The sequence below is a fragment of the Amblyraja radiata genome, chromosome 15, assembly GCF_010909765.2.
Source record: "Amblyraja radiata isolate CabotCenter1 chromosome 15, sAmbRad1.1.pri, whole genome shotgun sequence".
In the NCBI taxonomy this organism is placed as follows: domain Eukaryota; kingdom Metazoa; phylum Chordata; class Chondrichthyes; order Rajiformes; family Rajidae; genus Amblyraja; species Amblyraja radiata.
Window position 1 is genome coordinate 32,957,536 of NC_045970.1, and position 27,096 is coordinate 32,984,631.

The 27,096-nt window shown below is 38.7% G+C and overlaps 1 protein-coding gene across 1 annotated transcript in view; it reads right to left on the bottom strand.

The window, feature by feature from the left end:
* Nucleotides 1-860: 860 nt before the first annotated feature.
* Nucleotides 861-27,096, bottom strand: part of pdcd4 (programmed cell death 4) — a 29,512-nt gene continuing 3,276 nt past the window's right edge. Inside the window, exons 2-11 of the mRNA XM_033033989.1 lie at nucleotides 21,014-21,310; nucleotides 15,629-15,723; nucleotides 12,245-12,358; nucleotides 9,525-9,746; nucleotides 7,172-7,269; nucleotides 6,835-6,949; nucleotides 5,169-5,276; nucleotides 2,453-2,560; nucleotides 1,913-2,052; nucleotides 861-1,465 (exon numbers count right to left, since the gene is read on the bottom strand). Coding sequence (XP_032889880.1) covers nucleotides 1,417-1,465; nucleotides 1,913-2,052; nucleotides 2,453-2,560; nucleotides 5,169-5,276; nucleotides 6,835-6,949; nucleotides 7,172-7,269; nucleotides 9,525-9,746; nucleotides 12,245-12,358; nucleotides 15,629-15,723; nucleotides 21,014-21,310 — 1,346 coding nt within the window. The 3' untranslated portion in view covers nucleotides 861-1,416. The remainder of the gene's footprint in view (nucleotides 1,466-1,912; nucleotides 2,053-2,452; nucleotides 2,561-5,168; nucleotides 5,277-6,834; nucleotides 6,950-7,171; nucleotides 7,270-9,524; nucleotides 9,747-12,244; nucleotides 12,359-15,628; nucleotides 15,724-21,013; nucleotides 21,311-27,096) is intronic.

Below are 27,096 nucleotides of genomic sequence, written 5' to 3' on the forward strand. Positions count from 1 at the left end.
CTCACGAACATGGCGCACCTACGGACCATTGCCTTGGCTCTGTCCTGGAGACGGTGGCTCAAATACTCATACTCACTCGTCCATGGCCTTCTGACAACCCCGATACCGACAGTGAAGCCCAGACACAGAAAGTGCGCGGCCGTGCCGGTGGCTTTAAGCAGGATGCGGTACAACCAGAACTCAGCGCTCGTCGGCTCCGCCATTGCAGGCCTCCTTGCGTCACCTGTCCCGGGAGGTACTGAAGATGATGGAAGTCTGCGGGCTGGACCATCACGGAAAAAAAAAAAACGCCTGCGGGGCGGATGATACTATTGGGATCGTTCTATGTGCATTTGTCTGTTTGCTCACCTTAAAGAACCTTGTTGAATGCAAGGGTGTAATTAAGAGTTCTTTAAATATATGTTTCTTATTAGAAATAGCTCAGAACGGTGGTGCCTTCAATTTCCAACTTTACTCCATACTTTGTAAGAAACCACTTTAGAGTTTAGTTTAGAGCTATAGCGCAGAAACAGGCCCTTCGGCCCAGAGACCGCGCCGATCAGCAATCCCTGCATATTAAAACTATCCTACACACTAGACAATTTTACATATCTACCAAACCAATTAATCTACAATCCTGTACGTCTTTGGGGGTGTGGGAGGAAACCCACGCTGGTCAAGGGGAGAACGTACAAATTTCATACAGAGAGCACCCTTAGTCAGGATCGAACCTGGGTCCCTGGCAGCAACTCTACCGCTGCGCCACCCCTGCACTCCATTATAACACTGGTGGAAAGATATTGGCCATGGGGAAGATATAAAATGTATTAAATGTTTGATTTTTATATTATGCAAGGAAGAAAAACACATCCACTGCCATATTCCATCTTCAGAATCAATTTTTAATGCAAGTCAAAAGGACATTTTATACATTCTGCTGGAACTTGTACAGAAAGGTAGAGTCCAGCTTTTAAACTGCTTGAAGCATATATTTTTAGCATTAGCAGCCAAGAAGAGATCTGTTACACACAGCATGTGTAACCCATTCATACAGATTTCAGTACTTAAACCAGTCCTTTTGAAGACCTTGGCATTCAGAAAGGCGTGGCAGTGATGTTTGCACAACACTATGGAATGATCAGATTACTTCAACCCTTAAGTAGCTTATTTTCAATTACCACAAGCATGTGGCACTGTTGTAAATTCGATTCCAACACCACCCCCATCCCTGGAAAAAGAAAATCTATACCCTACATGTTAAGTGCTTTTTGGTTCTGTTTTCGCAGTGAATGCACTCAAATATTTAATGAGGTTTAACCCATCCCCAAAGTTCACAAGTAATGTGAACTGTGTGGACTGAAAAGCTATAATCAAAATATGACTGCACAAATTTTTTTTTAAATGAAGGAACACGTGCCATTCATCTGAAAACTTTTTTCACTTGAAGCGTCCGCCATCTCCTTCACTTACGAAGCGTTTGCGTCCCCTTAAAGAAACATTAAATAAAAGTAAGTTCAGGTAACGTAAACAAAAATTCGTGTGACATTAGCACAGAAATAGCCTTGAAATAGACATGGGGCAGAGTGAAATACATTAAAATATGGGTTGAGATTAGGTTACCATTAATAGCAAATAACACATTTTATATACATTTACAGTTTTATAACAAATGGAAGAGAAGAAACATCACAGCAAAATCGTATCTGAGGCATTGTAATAATATTTAGGGAGTCAAGAGGTTTTAGCTGCAGAAAAGGTTTCACGAGATGTAGGTTTACAGCATAGTCATCTTTTCAAAATCTGTTGCAGTTCTGGTTATACTGCACCAACCTGGTACACCCCACTAACTTGAAAGATATTTATGAAATAACATTTTGAATTGATATTCACACAGTGACCTGGGTAATGAGTGTTCCCCTACAATGTTACTCACCTAGAGGGACAAAGATCTCTCAGGTCTTTCACTATGATCCCCATTTGATGGCACTGTTCCACAAACTGTTCCATTACCGTGTAAGCCTGCGGCACATCTAAATGGATGTCTGGAATTTCTTTGTATACACGCTCAAACCCCTGCAATTGGAGAAACTGATTTTTAGAATTAAACCGTACATTTTTTTTTGAAGCAGGAGAATCTTTCACCACATCTTGTAATAAAAATGCTATCAGAGAGGTTTCAATATCCATGCATGCCAGCATGGATAATGCTGATCGAAAACAAATTAGAGTATATTCAACCCAAAACTAATTTCTCCCTCCAGGGAAGCGTTTTCTGTTTCTGTTAACACTGTTCTCTTCTCCCTCACGTGCCACTTTGCAATCCCACTTCTACATCTTAATTAGAGGAGGCAAAGTTCATTTTCTGACATCCAGTCTTCAACCGGTCTGTGAAGCTTAAAAGCACAATAAATAAACTAAACTGAGCTGGAAGCATCAGCATACACTTGTGTTGCCCAGTAGGTGGCACACTTACTCTGTTCATTTGGTCCACAGTGATGATAGATTCCCACAAGGATTTCAGCATCTTTAGTATCATTTTAACGGTGGTTTCCCCAGTTGATTCAAGAACCATCACTATAGCCTAAACATTAAAAAAAAGTATTGGTTAAAGAACAAATTACTTAAACATTGCAATATTACCCAATCTAATTCAAAGGCTTTCCGAACCAAAATGCAAAGGAGTAATTAATGTTTTATCCATTCTGTGAAAATATTTAAATGCTACGAACTTCAGCTCTCAATGACATGGCAATTAGTCCTGAGACTGATTTTTCAGAATTGAAAAATTCAAAATATACGTTTAAACATTTAAAACATTTAGACAGGTACACGAAAAGGATAGGTTAGAGGGTCATGGACCAAATGCAGGCAGGTGGGACTAGTATAGATGGGACACTTTGGTCAGCGTGGGCATGTTCAGCGGTAGGGTCTGTTTATTCATCGAGGAGGATGGGAAGTTCAGTCAATTGATAATTATTTTGGATAAGAAGGAAGTGAAAGGATTGGAGGTTAACACTGCGAAAGCAAGGTAGAGGATCAGCCTGTGAAGGAAGGAACTGCAGATGCTGGTTTATATTAAAGATAGATCGTTTTGGTCCTGCCCTAGCCACCCGAAGGAAATTACTATCCCTTTGTCTCCTTGCTAACTATAGTATAAGGTGAAGGAATTCAAATTAATTCTCTATAATCTCAAACACAGCCATGGATAAATAATAATAAAGATGGTTCTCATCCATAAACACACGATCAAAAATAAGCCACAAAATGCTGGAGTAACTCAGCAAGTCAGGCAGCATCCCTGGAGAAAAGGAATAGGCGACGTTTCAGGTCAGAACCCTTCTTGAGTCTGCTGAAGGTAGTCTGAAGGACTCCGACCCAAAACGTCACCCACTCCTTTGGTCCTGGGGTGCTGCCTGACCCGCTGAGTTATTCCAGCATTTTGTGTTTATCTAAAGGATCAGCCTTGATCTCATTAGATGGCTGAGCAGGCACAAGGGTCTGTATTCTACTTACATTCTTAAAAACTGCTTACATTCTTAACAACTAAATACATACAGGCATCCTCAAAACACATTCTCACTGATGGCCCCAGATAATTGGGATTGATACGCATTTTGATTATGAATTAAGAAATCTACACCTCACCATCCATTCACAGCTTACAATTAGGCATGCAACTTAGTGCTTGGGAATAGCAACTGATTGAAAACTTGGGTAATAACAATTGCATTATTCAGTGGCAGATAACCAGAACTATCTCTGGGACAATGGGTGCTCTGCTGCCACGGACTCGTGTATTGAAGACATCACCATCCAAAGTCGGAAACTGGTTGGAGGTAGATGGTGGCCCGAGGGGAGTCTAGAATTTAAGCTGTCCCCGTTTCCCTGCTTTCAATTTCAACTTGATATGTTGATATCTTCAATCAATTCTAGCCTCAAACAAAATTAATTACTTTTAAATCACCCAAATCTAAAAACAAACCATTGCCGTAGTTTTTGATTATCGATAATGAACTTTTAACAATCCATTTTCTTGATAGTATTATCACGATGCTTGGAATTCAACAAATGATTGCTGCTGGTATAAAATCAGCCACTGGAAAGGTAAATTAATCTAATAATAATTGTGGATGTAATTTGGTTAGAACATGTGATCAAACCTTCGAGATAGCAAACAGTATAGTTGACAGCCCATACATCAGCCCTGCAGAGTTACAGCTTGCAGCTAGAGTTCACATATGAAATCTGCAGAACTGTATCAACTGCAATGGGCTTTGAATAATCACCATTTGCTTGATTGAAAGATACAGCAAGGAAATAGGCCCTTCAGCTCACTGTCCATACCAGCCATTTATCACACTAGGTCTATGTTATACCACTTTGGCATTCACTCCTTATAAATTGGGGTCAATTGAACTACAAACCTGCACATCTTTGGGATGTGGAAGGAAACGGGAGAACCCAGAGGAAACGCTGCAGTCACAGGGAGCACGTGAAACTCCAGACAGCACCCAAGGACAAGATCGAGCCCAGGTCTCTGTATTGTGAGGCAGCAGCTCTACTGATTGCACCACTGCTTGATTAAGTGTTGTTCAACCATTTAAATTACCAAAGCCATTTATGTATTCATTGTCTTTATCCATCAACTGTTTTTAATCAGATGCATAATGGCCATCATCGCTAAATGGCATATTATCAAACTTCTAAAAACTTTTAGAATCAAAATGCTTTTAATATGGTCCCTCATTTGTTTCCTTGTAGTGTATCTTCAAACCAGCATATATCCTCATACAAAAATCTTATTATAATTATCTTTCTTAATTGTTTCCTCCTTGTTGCATTATGCTGTTCGAATACATAGTAAATATGCCTTTCCTTGCACTCAATTTCTCCTGCAACTTAACTCATCCATAGTGTGTTTTTAATGGGGTTATTTTTTTAAATGGATGTTTTTTCCTCCAAGGCTCAGTTAAATATTTCCTGCTGCTCTTCCAGATCATAGTTTACCAGTAGTGTTGTCCATTTTATTATGCCCCAGTACTACTTTCATCTTCTAAAAAATAGCCTTTCGCTATTACTCTATAGACTTTGACATGCCGATGTTCATCTCAACTCTATTGTACTCTATTGTATTGTAAACACTATTGCCATATTTGCCTAATGTGAAGAAGACTTCATCCATTGGGTACCTTGTACACAAGCTCGTGGTGAAAGTGTGGCACTTCAAGTTCCCGCAGACAACGTTCAGCTTCTCCTACATCTCCAGACACTTGGTATTCCTTCAGCAACATGTCAATCTGACAAAGGAATTATGTAAATGATGTGAGGGGTGTATATAGATACTATAAAACACACTACTGCAACAAATAGAATTGAATAATCTGTCCAATCAGCTCTCAAATCAGCAGTCTTAAGTAGATATTTGATGCATGTAAACTTTGGTTAGCCGTTTCCTGCATCAGTCTTTAGCTGGCTTCAATACAACATAAAGACTGATGCAGGAAACAGCTAACCAAAGTTTACATGCATCAAAAGTCTACTTATGTTGAGAAGTATAGGCATTGAAATCACATTTTACAGTGGATTTCCTCAATCCATAGTCAACAGAACAGAACTAACAATCCAAAAGCATTACCAACTTATATTGTGCTTTTAATGTAGTAAGGCACCTAAGGTGCTCATCAAGTTACCAAACAAGAATCAAAACTAAAAATGCTGGGGCAAATGACAAAGAGTTATTGGCAGAGTAATAGCCCTGTCCCACGGTACGAGTTCATTCCAAGAGTTCTCCCGAGTTTGCCCCGATTCGAACTCGGAGATTTACGGTAATGGCCACTCGTCGGTACTCGGGGCTCTAGTGGACATTTTTCATCATGTTGAAAAATCTTCACGAGTCTTCCCGTGCTTACCTGCCGTTAGCGAGTCTTCCCGAGTACCTGCTGTTAGCGCTAAGAGACGTCCCCAAGCTCCGACGTACCCTCTACGTTCATTCTCCGTGCTTACCGGGAGTTTGATATTTTTTAAACTCGGGAGAGCTCTTGGAATGAACTCGTACCGTGGGACAGGGGTTTTAGACTTTAAGGCACAGACTTAAAGTAGGAAAGCGAGATTCAGGTAGACAAGGTTAGTTAGGGAATCACAGTGATTGACAGATTGAACGTGGTGATTTTCACAAGACCAGGTGGGGAGGAGCACTGCCACGGCAATAATAAATGGTTTGTCATTAAATGGCATGAAGCCAGGCAGGACCAACAAAAAGGAATCAAATCTAATGGCAAAAATGAAAGTTGCAAACATGAAAATGCTTTAATTTTGGGTTTAAATTCAAATTCCACATCGATCTCAGTAGAAATCACACAAATTTCCTCCTAGTATTCCCATATTTTCCCACATAAATGGATTGGTAGATTACTTGGCCACTGTAAAGTTCCCCTCATTGTAGGTGGGATGGGATGCTGGGTGTGTAGGTTGCAGGGAAAATTAGTGAGGAAATGAGATTGCTCTATGAGCTGCAACAGACTCATCGCTTCTTTCTACGGCAGAAGAAATATAGAAAAAATATGTACAGAACTTTTACGTAGTTGAGTCAGACAACTTTCCTTTTGATCATCAAATCCACTTTATACTTTTACAATATTTAGCTTCAAGACTGTAGTCAATGTCTTAAATGGCACAGAATATCCTTTCTCTTTAAATCTTAAGAGGAACATTGACGAAGTACAACAATTGATTTACCGCGATCTACTTTAGACTGTGAAAATCTAATGCCAGTTTTGTACGTACAATTACACAAGCAATCGTGCTTTCATTTGAATTACACTGCAAGAACCTCTACAAAATAACTTTCCAATGTACCTCTTGGACAAGCTGTTCAACGGGCCTTTGCCCACCTCCCGTTCCCCATACATTGTCCAAACGCAGACCACCCCTCTTCATACTGAGCAGCACGGTTGCTCTACCTAAAGCAGCTCTATGGAAATGGGAAACAAAATGGTGCTGTTAACCTCAATTAACGTTGGCCTCAATTAAAATAGATGACATTTAAAATCATCCAAATCTGAACAAGTGAAACTGTTATCAATGTTTTTGATTATAGATATTGAAAGTCAACTATTCATTTTCTTAATGCTATATGCATCTCTGTATCTAATAATGGACTAAGTGCACAATATGTGTGTCCTATAATACCTACCTGGCATTCTCGCAGTCCACCTTTCCTTTATAGCTTTCAATATAGGTTTTTGACAGGATTTCATCTGCCACAGCCCTTGCGATGAACTGACCTACCAGCTGGAAAAACAAACAAAATCGCATTACTCATTCTATCATGCCTTTTCATTAAACTGGAAGACACAAATACTAGTTTTAAAAAGGTGTTTTTTGCTGCTTTCACTACAATGGAAGGAATAAGTACAGCAACACTGTACCGTGCGTTAAAATCAGACCAACCTAAAGAGAAACTTTTGAATGACTATTTTTTTGTATTAAATTGAAAAAGTAGAGATAAAATTGTATCACAAAACCAATTTGATATCACAAACCTTCATCCATCACAAAGTCCTTGATTAATTTCAATTGATTATCTTTTGTGATGGTAACATTAAATGCAGGAATATTGAGAAATAGTCTTGCTTGTACCTGTGGCTTCTTTAACACCAAAAATATTAATAAATTAAAGAAAAATGAAACTGAGCCAAGAAGAAACTAATATAGATTGTAACGGTCAGTTTACAAGAATGGGGTGTGGTGCAGTTTAGGAAGGGAAATCCAAAGTTAGCCACTTTATTACACCTCCCTTTCCTACCATCCAATACAATGCAGATAGATTCTTCTGCAAAAAATATCATAGAATCAAAGTAACTACTCCTGAATTTCTGTCATCATCTTCATCACATATGGAAACTACAGAATTGCGAGAGCTTTTAATTCACTCTTGCTTGGCCTCCGACCATGTTTACCCAATCTGGCTTGAATTTAAACCTGCAACAATACTCTGATCAGATTCAATTTCATTAGTCTCACTGCTTCAGGAACAGACAACCCTATAGGCTTGTAGGATAGTACAAGTAGTTCTGCTATAACACACGTCTCCATTGTATATAGCATAACTGATGGATATGGGAACACTATATCTATTGCTGAATTGGTTAAAATGTGATTTCCACTAAGAACTAGAGAACCACTTTACTTTGGAAATTGATAAGCAGGGGAAAAAAAGCTGTTGTGCAAAAAAGAGTCTTGGGGTAACAACTGTTTCCATGTAACCTCCCCACAGTAGTCATAGATAGCGTGATACATACCGGCCAACAATTTCCCACCTACACTAGTCCCACACGCCTGCGCTTGGTCCATATCTCTCCAAACCTGTCCTATCCATGTACCTGTCTAACTGTTTCTTAAACGATGAGATAGTCCCAGCCTCAACTACCTCCTCTGGCAGCTTGTTCCATACACTCATCACCCTTTGTGTGAAAAATTCGGATTCCTATTAAATTTGTTCCCCTTCACCTTGAACTTATGTCCTCTGGTCCTCGATTCCCCTACTATGGGCAAAAGACTGTGCATCTACCCAAACTATTCCTCTCATGATTTTGTATACCTCTATAAGATCTCTCATCCACCTGCGCTCCATGGAATAGAGACCCTGCCTACTCAATCTCTCCCTATAGCTCACACCCTCTAGTCCTGGCAACATCCTCGTAAATCTTTTCTGAATTGTTTCAAGCTTGACAATATCTTTCCTATAACATGGTGACCAGAACTGAACACAATGTTCTGAATGTGGTCTCACCAACATCTTATACAACTGCAACATGATCTCCCAACTTCTATACTCAATACTCTGACTGATGATAGCCAAAGTGCCAAAAGCCTTTTTCACCACCTTATCTACCTGCAACTCGACCTTCACAGAACCATGCACCTGTACTCCTAGATCCCTCTGCCCTACAACACTACCCAGAGGCCTACCATTTACTGTGTAGGTCCTGCCCTTGATCGACATCCCAAAATGCAACACCTCACACTTCTGTATTAAATTCCATCAACCATCCCTCCGCCCACCTGGCCAATCGATCCAGATCCTACTGCAACCGTTCACAACCATATGAGCCTTACCCGTCAGGCCCCTTGCATTAAAATAATAGAACATCACAGTCTCTTCAGAAGATGGTCTGTCAGTTATTGACATTGACAAGCAATTGCTTCTAAATACACTTGTGTGATGCTACTCTACTAAGTAATAATTTTAGTATTTTTAGCTTACAATAACAAAAGTAAAGTTCTAGCTATTAAGGAGACCTTTATTTTTGAACAATCCTGCGGGGGAAAAAAATTATATACTGGTGCAACTATAAATACTCTGCAACTTGAAGTGGAGGAATATTGTTTCAAAGAAGTTAGGAGCTTTAATTTGTTTTGTTCCCATCTAATGTTGATATGCCTCATGAAGGTGTCACGTACTTGCAACGGAAAACATTCCATTCTCAACAATAAATGTAACACAAGAAGCACAAACAAGTTTATGTGGTAGTTCATGCACTAACATGTGGTGCTCCAGGAGTGTCCAAGGCTAGTTCTGGCAACTCCTTCAGCAGCATATCAAACGATTTTTCCACATCATTTGTAGTGAGCACTTTCCCACACAAGTCAGACAGAAGTCTGGAGGTAAGCTCTCGGTGGCTGGCCTTCCCCTCTAAAGCCAACGATACCGCTAACAGTGGCACTGTACATTTCATTTCTCCAAGATTCAAGTTCTTCAGCAGTTCCTATGCAAAGAAAAAGCAGTGCATTTTTTATTGGAAAACCAACTTGAGACAAAGCAAACTTTACATTATTGCAAAAGTGAACAAATAAATAATTTGGAGTAGTTTGGTAACAAAAATATCATAATTTCTCAGTTGGGTGTCAGTCTCATGTCATTAGGGACAGTAGAGTTATTTTTTGCAGAACACCAGAGTTCTTCAGTCATTTAGCGTTATGATGCTATGCTCAGGAAGCTAATGGTTGTTCTATATTCCTGACTCAACCAGAGCTAATGGAGAACTCTGGAAGAACCAGACTCAAAACAGAAATAGACAAAGAAAACAACAAATTAGATTATAGTTTGTAAAAGGACTGCATACTGCCAATAATATTGAAGCCGAAATATTGGCAATGTGTAGCTTTTGTAGCGAGCAGCATGCTTATCGCAGGTTTACTAGGCACTAGACCAGATATTTTGTTCACATTATCAATTGCTCAATGATATTAAGAGCTGCCTTTGCTGAAAAAATGATCTAACAGTAATGCACAAACAAGATTCCACGAAGACAAGGAATGGCAATGCAAAATTTGTTTTGCAATGCCGCATTAAAATTACTTTGGATTTATCCAATTTCATTTGATTATATTTAAACTCTTTATTTTCTCTCTGGTTCACACTAAATCTGTTGGGGGGGGGGGGGAGGAAAAAAAAATCAGGAAAGGAGCCCAAAAACTTTCCATCGCATCAATATAATCTCATTTGTAAGGTGTATTATTAATGTTGTGATTTAGAACATAAGGGATTACACATACACAAATGAAAGTTCTTGGTGGATTTCACAGAATTCAGCCCAAAAAAAGGGAATGATATACATCTATTCATGAGTGTTCACAATGGAGTTAATCTTAAAGAAAGAATAAACAGTTAATCAGAAAGCAAGATATTTAGAGAATCAGAGGGCAACATTTATTCCTTAACCAACACAAATTAAGAGTTTTTTTTCTTCATTTCTATAAATGAAACATTACTATGTACTAATTAATTATTTTATATGCTCACACTGACCGGCTGTAAATTTCAAATTCACTGGTTGAAAATTACTGAGGGGCTGAGCAAAGTATTTTGCAAATGCAATCTAAATATTGCATTTTATATTGTCTTTGATGTGTTGATACAATCATGGAACTTACATATAGGAGTGTTTTCATACAAAAGTTGAAATCAAGCTACACTAGGAGATATTAGGCAGATGACATAGTCAAAAGAGGCTGTGTTAAGGAGCATACTAAGTATTAGTAGCAGAAGTTCAGAAGGAATTAGAAATCCCAGGGTAGAAATAGCTGAGGAATCTTGGCTAACAGCAGAATAACAAAAATTCTCAATTTACAAGAGGTCAAAGTTAGAGAATGTAAAACATTGAGTGATGTAATAAAGGTAGAGGAATTTGCAGGAAATAGAGGGGAGAATTTTATGGAGGGATACGAACACCAGGCTGACAATTTTGAATCCAATGGTTTGCCGAGCTTTAGAATACATGCAAGTTGACAAGAACTTATTGGTGAAACCAAAATATATAAAAATGGCCTTTATTAAAATCTGCCAATGTGCACTTTAACCACATGTGATTTTTTTTCTATTAGTAATCTCAAACTGTGGAGTGCAGAGGCAAATAAATAAATGATGGGTCTTTTTCCCCAAACATTATGGAGGGCACTGTAACTGAGAAATATCTATGATACATTAAATAAGTACAGTAAAGGTAAAAGCGATTGAAATAGTGAAATTCAAATGATAATTGACCTTAATATTCTGTTGAGTTCCCGCATCTCCTAATTAATGGAATGGTTGAAGTTTAATACCATAATGTTGGTCTGTACTAAATCGAATAATGCAAAGTGTTTATGAGTCGCATGAAATTTTACGTTTTTTTATTCTCAAAGCAGCCAATTTGAGAAAACCATCAACTTTGAACAATTGAAAAGATATTAATCTCCCAGGTGATGCAACAGATATGCACCATAAATGTCAAATAATCTAATCTTCTGTAAAAAATCCGTAGCTACCGAAGACTGCTATTGATTGGAAGTGTGGGTTGGGGTAGTGCTTATATGCTATATCTCTGAGACCAATGCCTTCAGTTCGTGAATATTGATATTTTTCAGATTTTGAAAACCATCCATGAATTAATTATTTAACATGTTCTATGAATGAATTTTACTTATTTAGAATATCAATTTAAAAAATGGTAAGACATAAACAAGCCAATATTATCAATTTAAACACTGCACACATTTTGCAGTTTTTATAAATATGGACTGAAATAAATGTTTTATATCTGGAAGTATATGTTTATAAATTAAGCAGAACGTCAATCTCCTGTGCTCCCACCTTAAATAATTACCACACTATTTTTTTTTTTTTTAAAGGATCAAATATATTAATCCATTATTAATAACCTTAAAAAAAACCCCAAAGAATCTTAAGTCACATACTTTAGATTAAATAAGTTTTAATACATACCATAACCTCATTAGTGTCACCATGTTCAAAGTATTCTTGTACAATTGGAGTCACCTTTTTCTGAAAAACCCCTTCATCTAAAGGCAGAACCACCGTTTCATATACACAGTTCTCCTGTTGGGATGCACAAAAACATTAAGATCTTATTTTGCTGTTGTATTTTAAACTAAAACAAGTTTACTGAAGCAAAATGTTTTTATGCAATGCGTTGATGGTAGAGGGACTCAGTGACCTGTTTATTAATGAAATAACATTAGTCAAAGAACAAAACAGATTGTTTTTAATTGGTGACTTTTTGAATGCTTGGATTGTCCTGATTTCTTGAAGGCAGTGATTTGTAGAAATCGTTTCCTCAAAAATGTATCATAGATGTCAAATGATTATGACATTTGTGGTGCAAAAATTTATATGATGGTATGCAAGCCATGATTTAAGTCAATCCAACCATAGACCCAATCCTGGTTTGTACTGGGATTGGGTCCCCCCCCCAAAAAAAAATTCAGAGCACCATAATGTCTGGGATAAAACAATGTCATGTAAATGAGACTAGTCATGCCTAGTATTTTATTGCATATCCTTTGCATGCAATGGATTGCTTGAAGTCTGCAATTCAAGGACATCACCAGTTGTTGGGTGTATTCTCTGGTGATGCTCTGCCATCTTTGCAGCCATCTTTAGCTTATGCTTGTTTTGGGGGCTAGTCCCCTTCAGTTTTCTCTTCAGCATATAAAAGGCATGCTCAATTGGGTTCAGATTAGGTGATTGATTTGGCCACTCAAGAATTGACCATTTTTTAGCTTTGAAAAACTCCTTTGTTGCTTTAGCAGTATGTTTGGGATCATTGTCTTGCTGTAGAATGAACCGTCGGACAATGAGTTTTGAGGCATTTGTTTGAACCCGAGCAGATAGGATGTGTCTATACACTTCAGAAATCATTATGCTACTACCATCAGCAGTTGTATCATCAATGAAGATAAGTGAGCCAATGCCTTCAGCAGCTATACATGCCCAGGCCATAACACCCCACCACCGTGTTTCACAGATGAGGTGGTATGCTTTGGTTCTTGGGCAGTTCCTTCTCTCCTCCATACTTTGCTCTTGCCCACACTCTGATATAAGTTCATCTTTATCTCATCTGTCCACAAGACCTTTTTCCAGAACTGTGGTTGCTCCTTTAAGTACTTCTTGGCAAACTGTAACCTGCCCATCCTATTTTTGCAGTTAATCAGTGGTTTGCATCTTGCTGAGTTGCCTCTGAATTCCTGTTCATGAAGTCTTCTGCGGACAGTGGTCATTGACAAATCCACAACTGACTTCTGGAGAGTCTTTCTGATCTTTCGGACAGGTGTTTGGGGATTTTTCTTTATTATATAGAGAATATAGAGAATTTTTCTGTTGATTTTGGCCGATGTCTCAAACTCTTTTATTCATGTTTCTCAGTCTCATAATGGCTTCTGTGACTTTCATTGGCACAAGTTTGGTCCTCATGTTAATAAATAGCAATAAAAGTTTCCAAAGGTGATGGAAAGACTGGAGGAAAGACTAGATGATGAGAGCTCTCTTATACCTGCATAAAGGAGGCAATTAAACACACCTGAGCATTTACAAACACCTGTGAAGCTATATGTTGCAAACATTATGGTGCCCTGAAATGGGGGGGGGGGGGGGGGGATAAAATGTATAAACATAGCTGTCATTTCTGCATGGTGAAACCAAAATGTATAAAAATGGCCTTAATTGAAATCTGATAATGTGCACTTTATTCCACATGTGATTTTTTTCTATTACAGATCGCAAATTGTGGAGTACAGAGGCAAATAAATAAATGATGTGTCTTTGTCCCAAACATTATGGTGAGCACTGTGTTGCTCAAACTCAATGTATAGCTCAGTCTATGGGGCTGCAGTGACCCCTGTGCTGCCGAACACTTCTAACACATGGACTTCAGTAGTCACCTCAAACCACTGCAGAGCTTCCATCAACACCATCTTTCCAAAATCCTCCAAAGTTAACAGTAGGTCAAGCTGTTGGTGTTTTCACCCAGGTCAACATTACCAGCACGGTGGCTCTAATTTTATTCAACCACTTTGATGGCTGGGGAATGGGAAGGATGGAGAGAGGATCACATCATCTGCAGCCCACCACAATTCCCAAAACAGACCTGTTTGTCATTCAACATGGAAAGAGCTTACCAGGGCAAACAAGTCAAGGATATCCTCAAAGCCTCCTAAGAAAAAAGAATGAATACCCTCACCAATGTGTAAGATTCCCTGGTTCATGAACATTCAAATTGAAAAGAGCACCCAGGATGCAGCCAAAAGCTTCAAATCCCTTCATCGGTATATAGAAGGAACTCAGCACACCCCTAACTCACTCAAGTTCGTGAGTCATATATTGATCTTTTGAGCCATCTCAGAGCACATGGAACTATAGTGAAAACAAGTCATCCTCAACCCTAAGGGAATAGCTAAGAAAGCAGATTCATACATGTTGATACCCTTCAAATGTTTCACATGTGAATATTTGCTAAGCATGTGCCCTGCATTATAATGTGGAGTGAAGGAGGAGGGGGCGGAAGGGGGAGAATGGAGAGGGAGGGATAAACAAATCTCAATTAACACCTTCCTGTGGGTTTTGATTTCAAAGATTTCGTGAACAGAGTTCAAGAAATAGAAAATTCTCCTTTAGCCCTGACCACGAGTCATCCCTCAACTAACACCCCCCTGAAACAAAATACTTTGAGAAATGCAAGTCCCAGCCCTTTTGGAGGGTGTGCAGGGAGTGCAAGACTTTTGACACAGAAATTATGAGAACATCACAAAGCAATTCACTACATGCAAAAAAAAATCTGGGGTCTTTAAATCTGATAAATGCAAGTCGTTTCCTTCTTGCAAGTATCAGTCAGAAAATATACCTGAGGCATGGTGATCAACCACTTAACTATAGTGAACTGGTTGACACATAGCAGGGACTGCGTAGCTCAGTAATACTCGCATTTACTAAGTATTTAGAGCATTCAAAAGAACAGGATTACAGGCAGACTAAACAATGCAATCACATTCAGTAATCAATGAGTTCAATATAAACCACTGTTTTGAATAGTCACCCATTAAGCATCATTTGGCCAGATTAAACATGAATGTCTGCAATGGGAAAAATACAAACAATAACACTTTCTGAGGCAGGAAGGTGTGTTCCTAAAGATCTACTTCAATCTGACCAATCACAGTACGTTCCATTCATTGGTATATAAAATTCATTATTTCCTTTATTCACCATTAGAAAATAGAAAAGGTTGTAAAACAATAGGAAGAACTATGATTTGTTAAAAGTCTATTCTACAATCAAAGAGGCTGAACAAAAGTTAATCTGATGCTCACTCACCTGACCCTCATCATAATTGGGATCTCGGACATCCACTTCTTCCACATCATACACTTCACCAGGTGTGCCCCAGACACCTTTACCTCCTGCTCCACCTACCAATAGAATTGTATGATTTAAAATGAGAAATAAACATACGTATCAATTTTGTAAAACCGTATCACGTCTATTCAAATATTCTGGGAAGAGAGACTCCGACTGGAAACAATTTAAAGATTATTTAAAAATAAATCTAGTCCAAGAAACTACTGAGTGCTAACCAAAGTTACATTTTGTATCTAAAAATTCCTAGTAGTTAAGGGCCTGTCCCACTTACGTGACCTTTACAGGCGACTGCCTGTACACGTCATAGGTCGCCGAACTTTTCAACATGTTGAAAATTCAGCAACGACCAGAACGATGCTACGACTCTTTGGAGACCTCTCACGACCATAGGCTGTATGGTCTGAGAGGTCTCCTATGGTCGTGAGAGGTCACCCGCAACATGTCGCCAGGGGTCGCCTGTATGGTCGTGAGAGGTCTCCAAGGGTTGCGTAAGTGGGACAGGCCCTTTACCAGCCAACCTGAACATACTATTCTAACCCAATATTCTTAATTCTACACAATTACAAATATTTTACTCAAATTTGTACCTATTTGTATTAAAAAAAAACATACCAAGGTAATGTGCATCAAGTTATATATAGTACAAAGGTGTTTATGAATGGCTTTCTGTTAACCTCAATTCACAAAAAACATGACTAACACGCTCCATCACACTACTCTCGTTAAATTACCTTTGATTGGTAATACTCTGCCAAATTATTTTACCAGCTTACCTTCCTGATATTTTCTGGACACTTGTAGTAAGGGCAGTGATGGTGGAGGAGAGGTCTACCAGAGCAGTTGGATGGAGGCAGCAGGGAGCCTGGACATGGATTGAGGCAGCAGGGAGCCTGGACAGAAAAGTCCCATGGACTGAGTTCTGGCAGGCTGAACCTCACCGCATCAAGTTCCTGGTCCAGGCAGTGTATGATGTCCTGCCCAGCCCATTGAACCTCTTCATCTGGGGCAAAGCTGAATTTCCGGATTGCCCGCAATGCTCAGGCAAGGGGACGTTGGAACACATCCTGAGCTACTGCCCAAAGGCTCTTGGGCAGGGCCGGTACACCTGGCATCACAACCAGGTTCTTAAACCCATTGCAGAAGCCATCAGCATGGGAATCAATAGCTGCAGATGAGCACCGCCTACCACCCAGATGTTCACCTTCGTGAAGGCCGGAGTGCAGCTGTCAAGAACCACAGCAGCCAGGAATCCGTCAGGAATCCTGGCGACTGCGCAGGACTGGCAGCTTTCTGTAGACCTGGTGAAACAGCTGAAGTTCCCACAGCACATTGCCACAACCACCCTGAGGCCAGACATCCCCCTGGTCTCAGAGGCGACCAAAAACATTGTCTTGTTGGAACTGACAGTACCGTGGGAGGACCGACTGGAGGAGGCCCACGAGAGGAAGATGACCAAGTACGAAGAGCTGGTCATAGACTGCTATAAGCAGGGCTGGAAGGCAAGGTGTATGCCCATTGAGGTTGGCCGCAGAGGTTTTGCAGGGCAATCGCTCTACAAAGCCTTGAGTGCACTGGGCATCAATGGAGTGGCGAGGAGAAGAGCCACCAAGAACACCACAGAGGCAGCGGAGAAGGCCTCGAGATGGCTCTGGATCAGGAGAGAAGGTCCATGGGGAGGAGCGAATGCCACCTGAACACAAGTCGTGGTCTGATCAACCACGGTTGGGTCACCTGGGTGAGGGTGGCTGATGTTGAAAGAACCGAAACACCCAATTACCCCAAGTTACATCACTAATGATGTATTCAGGAGCATCAATAGATGTATTTTTATCAAAGGATATAATGCATTCCAGAAATTGTTGCTAAACAAGTAGTGGATCTTGGCTTCACCTGTTCACACTTATATTTCACCTTCACAAACAGCAGCTAACTTCTACTCATTTCAACTGAATGAAAATCAGATGCAAATCCAGTCACATAAACATAAGCAACATCAATGACTCTTTATACCTTTTTCTTCTTCACATGCCACTGCTCCCTCAACAATGCTTAGTGAACAGTCTGTGCAAGATCATTCCCACCCAAAATCCTGAAAGAGCACATGTGATCCACAACATGTGATCCCTCAGCCCTCGGGCTCCTCCTCCTCATTTTTCCTTTTTTCTCCCCGCCACCCCCCATCAGTCTGAAGAAGGGTTTCGGCCCGAAACGTTGCCTATTTCCTTCGCTCCATAGATGCTGCTGCACCTGATGTTTCTCCAGTTTTTTTGTGTACCTGTGATCCACAACAACCTTGTTCTTAATGTATTTTAAACCGATTCAGATATAGAAAATTATTTAGCATTAAATTACAAACTCGAAAGGACTGACTGGCATGAAAAGCCACATTCTACGGTTAAAACTAAGATATCAAGGTTTAGTCAGAGTAAAGAACTAATGCTTCACTGCAGCTACCCAGTGTACAAATAAATACTTAAACAGAAAACAATGGACATACAGAAGATCAAGGAGCATTTGTGGGGAAATAAATAGTTTTGGGTGTGAAGTCAGTGGTGCAGCACCAGGGTTCAATCCTGACCACGGATTATGTCTGTACGGAGTTTGTATGTTCTCCCTGTGACCGCATGGGTTTTCTCCGGTGCTCCGGTTTCCTCCCACTCCAAGGATGGACATGTTTGTAGTCAATTAGCTTTGGTAAAATTGTAAATCACCCTTAGTATGTACGATAGTGCTGGTCGACGCAGACTCGGTGTACCGAAGGGCCAGTTATCACGCTGTATCTCTAAAGTCATCAACCAATGGCTTTAACACTGTTCCTCATGCTACAGATGCTGCATGATATGCTGAGTATTTACTGCATTTTTTGTTGTTTTCCTGCCAAATTAGTTTAAAATAATTGTCTAAGGAAATAGCACCAAAATGAAAACGAGGTGCTGCAAATGACAAACACGGTATCTGTCAGGTGTTAAAAATGAACCTCATCTGGCTCTGCAACCACTTAAAATTGGATGGGCAAGCCACTAATCTTGCAGAAAGCAGGGTAAACTCACAGCTGTTGTACTAGTCAAGTTCTCCAGTTCTGAGAAGTAAGATTCTCTGTACTTCTGTACAAGGTGTTCTGGTGTTTCCAGATCCATTATGCAGCGTAAAATGAATCCAACAAAATTCAATATGGCATTTCTGTGCTGGCTATTTACAAAACAAACTGTTCCCCAATGCTTTAAGGAAAAGTATTACAAAATGCCACAATTTCCTGTATATATAATCCCTTCCATTTGCCAACAATGACATCAGTTTTAGCCACCCATTTAATAGCAGACCAAGGAAAGCCAATGACCACATCATTTAATTAGCTGAAATTTGATCCAAAATAAGTTGGAATAAGGAACCAAAGTCATCTTAAAAATGTGCTGTAATTGGTTGTAGTATTGAATTTTTAAACTATGGTCACATCCAGGATCAGTTATTCCTTTGTCTACATATTAACCCACTCTTTTCCCATCTCAGCCTTTGCCAACTTTCATTCATTTTCGATTCCCCAGCGCTTTGATTTCAAAGTCCCTTTGCTCTTGTCATATTCTCCCTGCATACATGTTTGCAATTCTTGGTGTTTCCTACTAAAGGGTTTAAGTAGTACACTGCACAGTTAGATTAAAAACAGATCCTTGAAAGAAATTGGGACAGTTCCAAATTATTTAATCAATTAAGGATACCCTCAGCAATAGAAGCGTAATATTTAGAAATGGACGAAAATCTGTTGTGAAATTGATAATGAGAAGGGTAATACTAGGCTACAAGATGTTGTTGATCAGTTGGCAAGATGGAGAGAGCGATGGTAGGTAACATTTAATTCTTAAGGAATAATGCATGTAGGGAGAACTGATAAGGTCATGACATACAATAAATTAAATCCATAGGGAATATTGAGGAATAAGGAAGCTTGTATAAGTCCAAGGATCCCTGAAGATGGCAGCACTGGTTAAAAAAAGATGATCAAGAACACACTTGAGATACTTGCCTTCATTAACCATGGTATAGAATAAGAGGGAAATTATAGTATGACTACCTAAAGCATTAATTAGGCTCCAACCTGTGTCTACATTGTGTCAGGTTCCAGTCACACCCCACAGGAAGTATAGGATTACACTGGAAAGGGTGCAAAGGAGATTGACCAGGATGTTGTCTAGGCTGGAACTTTTCAGTATTGATGAGAGCCTGCATTGGCAGTGTTTGTTTTCCTTGGGGTAGACCTGAGTTTTACAAAAATTATGAGGGGCATAGGTAGCATAGATGGTGAGAAATACTTCCCTGTAGCAATGATTTTGAAAAATAAAATATGTAACAGTAAGAGGCTCAGAGCCAAGGAAGAACTGCACCAATCCCATTCATATCCCCAAGGGGTGGTTGGAAGCTGTGATTGTTCGCAGATTCTTACATCATTTAAGAAGTATCTAGATGAGTGTTTAAAAATTGCAGAGGTATTAGAGGCTAGGTACTATGTGCAAGTTCTCAAAAATGGAATTAGTACTTGACAGTCATCATGGGACATGGTGAGCAAAAGGACTCGTTTCTGTGCTGTACAAGAATGACTGTTACATGATGTGCAAGTATTACAAAACCAAATAAAAGCACATCTGTAAACACTATCCCATTAATCAGAGAAAATCTCCAAGAATGAAGCTGGATTTTAACTTAAATGTATCAACACAGATTTAAAGACGCCAATACTAATCTAAACATTAGAGAAACAAACCTTGCTCCACAATCAGCACACCATTACTTAAGTTTAGTAAAATGGTAAATACCAAAAGAATAGAATACAACATTAGAGTTTATATTGTCAGTATACAAGACATTTACCAAATGTTCAGATGTCATCCAGCTATTGAGAAGATATTTTGCTCTCAACATGTTCTAAACACACCTCATCAAGACAATAAGGTAAAGTTCTCTTTCAAAAAGCTGACAGTAATGACATTTCCAAGATCATGATTTTTCAAAAAAGCTGGCTCACACAAATTATTGAATGTGATGTTAGTCTTAAATAGTAAGTTAAAACAGTGAGAAGTGAAGACATGCAAAGCTAAGGTAACAGAATTCTGGTTACCAATGAAGTGCATTGAATAAATAACAAATGGTGAGTGCGGACTGTAAGATATCATGGTATCAAAAGACACCATTAGGTTTAATTGCCTGTTAAGATCCTGAAAATTATTGTTCCCGAGTAGTATGTTGTAAGACTTTACCTGTTTTTCCTACATGTTCCTCTTCAAAATGTTTTCTATAGAAAGTACATCCATGAAAGTTAATCAGTTCCAAAGTAAATCCTCAAATACTTGCCTTTCTTAGGCAGTCCTCTTCCTTTCCCCATCCGTGATTTCCTGTCCAACATTTTTCCCTTTGGGCTATTGGGAATAACATTTCGACTACTCTCCCCATTATCACTGAGAGAATCTCCTCGCCCAGAATCCCGAGACGAGTTCTTCCTCAAACGTCTCTTGGCTTTGGCTTTGAGCCGAGCTTCATGAATGGACGTCTCTCGTGATATCCAGTTCCCATTGATTTCATTTGGCAGTATAATGGCTTCAGTTTGATCTTCATCTCCAGACAACATGTTACTAGTACTGTTGTCAAGTTCTGAAAGAGCAAGTTGAGCCATTAAGTCAACAATGGTATTCACAATTAGCCGTAGTAAAAGTACAATATAGAGTGTACTTTTCAAGGTGGAAACAAGCAACAGAAAAACAAATAACAGCAGTAGCAGCTGACAATTTCACCTGCAACATCTGTGCCACCAGTGGTGAATCCCAACATGGAAAAATAATACACCCTACTTTTACTGGCCGGCATTTGCAGATCTCCTGAAACCAAGATCATAAATTCATAGCTATTGTCTACAAAGCATACAAGCTGGTCACCTTCAGTCAGTCTAAAGAAATTATAAAGCACCTGAAAGATTGCTCCCGATGTTGGGGAAGTCCAGGACAAGGGGTCACAGCTTAAGGATAAGGGGGAAATCCTTTAAAACCGAGATGAGAAGAACTTTTTTCACACAGAGAGTGGTGAATCTCTGGAACTCTCTGCCACAGAGGGTAGTCGAGGCCAGTTAATTGGCTATATTTAAGAGGGAGTTAGATGTGGCCCTTGTGGCTAAGGGGATCAGAGGGTATGGAGAGAAGGCAGGTACGGGATACTGAGTTGGATGATCAGCCATGATCATATTGAATGGCGGTGCAGGCTCGAAGGGCCGAATGGCCTACTCCTGCACCTAATTTCTATGTTCTATGTTTCTATGAAAGGGAAAAATGTACCCAAAAAACAACGTGCAGACAGCTTAACCTGCACAATATTACTCGTACTGAATTTTTTTTACCAATGTCTGTGAATATGCATTATCTACAAATAGTACTTAGAACGATATTAAGTACTAGATTATAGCTTTAGCTATATAGATCTTGACTCATTCATTTCTCCACTTCAAGTGAGAATATGCACCAATGTTTTATAAACTTTGCTACCCTACATCTTGCTGGATATCCCACACGTGAGAAAGTTTATAACTTACCTCCAACTAGTGTGCTCACCTACCACTTCGCTAAAGAATCATGTGACACGTTCCAAAATCAAAGACATTTCTTGTTGATACATACCTTTCCTTAAAGGTGAATGGTCAGGCAGACTAATACTGAAGGTAAGTACAGTAATCTATCATATGCCCTCGGTATCCCAATGGTGCTATCTTTTATACACATGCAATATTTAAATTTTTTAATTAACATGTTGAAAAATTTTCGGCGACAGTGGCAACAATTTTTGCTGTCGTAGGTGCTGTGGTAGGTTGTCGTTAGGTGTCATTGGTGAATTCCATTAAAACTAGTCCCTCGCAGTCGCCTAAAGAGTCGCCAAAGTGGGACAGGCCCTTTACTATGCTCAACGCTTCTGACTTTTCTCTTATTCTTTTTATATTCAACTAAGCATTCCTTACTTCATCTTTTTGCATGCCTACTCTTAAAAAGAAACATCACACAATCTATCCATTCAATCACTGCAGAAAACCTAAAAGTAAAACTCATCTCTGTCATTCCTTCTTCCAGCATCAGATCTATTAACTTGGGGTCCACTTCAATCTTGGTAGCATTCCAAAGTGTCTTCAACCTTTTACTTAATTTTCTCCAAAACACATCAGCCAAATGCAAGGCAGAAATATTACTTCATTTTTTCATCTATAACTTGGTGCCAATGGATAATTTGTCATACATATATGTTCATTTAATCCACACACATTACAGTTAAACCAGCAGCATGAATACATTTAATGGTGACATTGCTACTAGTTTCATGTTGCACCTTTCAAAAAGCAAATTATCCCCAGAACCAGATGAGCCTACATGTAATCTGCTAATCATTTCAGTTTAAAACTGATAAAGACTATATTTCTGGTATTAATAGGACAAACTGAACAATTTTGCTATGATAAACACCAAGTATGTATTCTAACTATAGCAGCAAAATGTTGGCAAGTATTAAACTGGCAAAATAAGATTTGAGTCACCATAACTAATATCAATAGGATAGAAAAATATAGGCCACTACAACACTTTATCAAGTGTTAAGCAACACTTTATCAAGAAAACTTAAAAATATCAAGTCAGCATAATTTGTTTTAATAATTTTAAGAAATGGTGGTGTACATATTTGCTTTGAGTAATGAATATAGAAGAAGCAAATGGTGAAAAATTAAGGAACAAATGCAATGACAAGAAAGATAGCTTGAAAATAAGAGACACAATAAACAATAAAAGTTCTTGAAGCCAGATGTACCATAGAGAATAGCAAATTGCTCCATTCAACTTCTAATTCAAAGCAGTAAGGTCAAGTGAATTGCATTTGAGAAAGATACATGCACACATTAGCACAATTTTGCTCCTATTCAAAACAAAACAATTTATATACACTAAAACGACTGGCTGGAATCTTGAATTTTCATGAATATATTTATGGAGAACTTGATCCTGGAATTAGCTCCATTGCCAATCACCAAGGCATTGGAACAACAAATAATTTGAATGGCCATGCAAACTAAAACTCTGCAATTAACTTTTTATATGAAAAAGACAAAAGTGAGAGTCCTTGATTGAATGCTGTTAACAGCTGAACAATGAATCACAAATCATGAAGGTCACAGTAAGCCCATTTTTGTTAATGAATGTCAGTGTTAAACACCATGCAAATTGACTTCAATTAAACTCCGTATCATGAACTTACCTGAAATCTCAATTACAGAATGTATCCCTGGGAAGAGGGAGGTTTGGACAATTGGAAAGATGGAAGGAATGGGAGAGAGGACATGGATAGCTGGTCTCAGCAGTAGAAAGTAAAACAAAAAGGCTGTGCTATTTTTCCAACTAGATGGCTAAAGGTGATATTACTCAGTATGTTAACCAATGATCCATGTCAACATACAAGAAGAATGGAACTACCGCAGACCCCGCATCTTCTGAGATTGGTCTTCAACTACAGGCAGTTCTGCTATGATGCAATAGGTGTGCTCCTCAGAAACCTTGCATTATAGAAAATCCTGTTATAAAAACAATTGCGTCAATGGGAAAAAAAGGGGATTAGGGACAAGAGGGTTTCAGATTCAGTCACAACGTTTTTATGCAAGATTTTCAAATATAAATGCCTTTTTAATACTACAAGTTTTTTTTTGTTATTGTATCCAAAAAATATTAAAGAATGTATGATACATCACAACATAGGGTATCACTGCAAAAGTGTCAATAGAAGTGATTGCTTGTCAATATCAATAGTTAACTGCAGTGAAAGAGATCAACTGTGTTCCAGATACAATGACGTCTGATTGTTGCGGGGAGGTTACATTGAAAGATTTTTTTCCCCAAGACTATGTTTTATCCAAGAGAGCATTTTTGTCTTCTTATAACTTCCAAAGTAACTTTTAAGTGGTAACTTTATGATCAAAATTGCATTATAAGTTATTTAATAACTTAACAATATTACTTTTGAAATTGTTAAGTAAAAAAATAGGCTGGCTTGGAAAAAATTCAAGAGAAAAAAAGATCTTTCTTTACAACCTCCCTGCAATAATTCAGCCTGTATAATACAAGTAGTATTCCCCAATTCATCAATCACATATTCAATCCATATTATGGAAACATGCATTATAGCAGAATTACCTGTATTGAGAGAAAGATGAACTACTTGTGAAAATTTTAAATTTGGAACTTTTTAGATTTGGATTTGGATCAACCCAAATTACTCTAAAAATAATTCGGTAATATTTAGAATCATACCATAAAAATACCTATTCCCTAACTGTTAACTAAAATGCAATTCCTCAAAGTTAATTTAGTTAAAACCAAAGGTTTTTCAAAACAAAGACCTTGAATCTATTCATTACAATTTATGGGGAAATTGTAATATTTGCCAATTAGGAATCAAGCTGGGTTATTTGGACAATTCGGGATAGTTATAAAAATACAAAATAATTAATGTACAGTGCCTCCATAATGTTTGGGACAAATATCCATCGTTTATTTATTTGCCACTGTACTCCACAATTTGAGATTTGTAATAGAGAGAAGAAAAAAAATCACATGTGGTTAAAGTGCACATTGTCAGATTTTAATAAAGGGCATTTTTATACAGGGTACTTGGTTTCACCATGTAGAAATTATAGTAGAGTTTATACATATTCCCCCCCCCATTTTAGGGCACCATAATGTTTGGGACACAGCAATGTCATGTAAATGAAAGTAGTCATGTTTAGTATTTTGTTGCATATCCTTTGCATGCAATGACTGCTTGAAGTCTGCGATTCAAGGACATCACCAGTTGCTGGGTGTCTTCTCCGGTGATGCTCTGCCAGGCCTGTATTGCAGCCATCTTTAGCTTATGCTTGTTTTGGGGGCAAATCCCCTTCAGTTTTCTCTTCAGCATATAAAAGGCATGCTCAATTGGGTTCAGATCAGGTGATTGACTTGGCCACTCAAGAATTGACCATTTTTTAACTTTGAAAAACTTCTTTGATGCTTTAGCACTATGTTTTGGGATCATTGTCTTGCTGTAGAATGAACCACCGGCCAATGAGTTTTGAGGCATTTGTTTGAACTTGAGCAGATAGGATGTGTATACACTTCAGAATTCATTATGCTACTACCATCAGCAGTTGTATCTTAAATGAAGATAAGTGAGCCAGTACCTTCAGCAGCCATACATGCCCAGGCCATAACATCCGGCACCACCGTGTTTCACTGATGAGGTGGTATGCTTTGGATCTTGGGCAGTTCCTTCTCTCCTCCATACTTTGCTCTTGCCATCACCCTGATATAAGGTAATCTTCACCTCATCTGTCCACAAGAACTTTTTCCAGAATTGTGGTTGCTCTTTTAAGTACTTATTGGTAAAGTGTAATCTGGCCATCCTATTTTTGTGGCTAACTAGTAGTTTGCATCTTGCAGTGTAGCCTCTGTATTTCTGTTCATGAGTCATCGACAAATCAACACCTGACTCCTGCAGAATGTTTCTGATAGGTGTTTGGGGATTTTTCTTTATTATAGAGAGAATTCTTCTGTCATCAGCTGTGGAGGTTTTCCTTGGCCAGCCAGTCCCTTTGCTATTAGTAAGTTCACCAGTGCTCTCTTTCTTCTTAATGATGTTCCAAACAGTTCATTTCGGTAAGCCTAAAGTTTGGCTGATGTCTCGAACAGTTTTATTCTTGATATGGCTTCTTTGACTTTCATTGGCGCATCTTTGGTCCTCATGTTGATAAACAGCAATAAACGTTTTCAAAGGTGATGGAAAGACTAGGTGCTGAGAGCTCTCTTATACCTGCAGTAAGGAGGCATTTAAACACCCCTGAGCAATTACAAATACCTGTGAGGCCATGTGTCCCAAACATTATGGTGTCCTGAAGTGGGGGGACTATGTATAAACACAGCTGTAATTTCTACATGGTGAAACCAAAATGTGCAAAAAATACCCTTAATAAAATCTGACAATGTTCACTTTAACCACATGTGATTTTTTTCTATTACAAATCTCAAATTGTGGAGTACAGAGGCAAACAAATAAATGATGGGTCTTTGTCCCAAACCTTATGGAGGCCACTGTATAACAATCAATATAGAACAACAACCAAAAATGTGTAAATTGTTGAAAAGAATTAGTAAAATTTTGATCTAAACATCAACATCATTAGATTCTCAACCAAAGACCATTGAAAATACCCATGAGGGGGGACAGGAATCAACCACATTTTGGATGATCTTCCAAAACAATTATATAAACAAAGAATTTGCCTTAGTTGTTCCATGATAGTTTAAAACAAGAGAAAACATTTAACCCTAATTTGAATAAGAAATTGTTCTTGTTAATTAATAACTTTTCAAGTGTTGACATGCCAC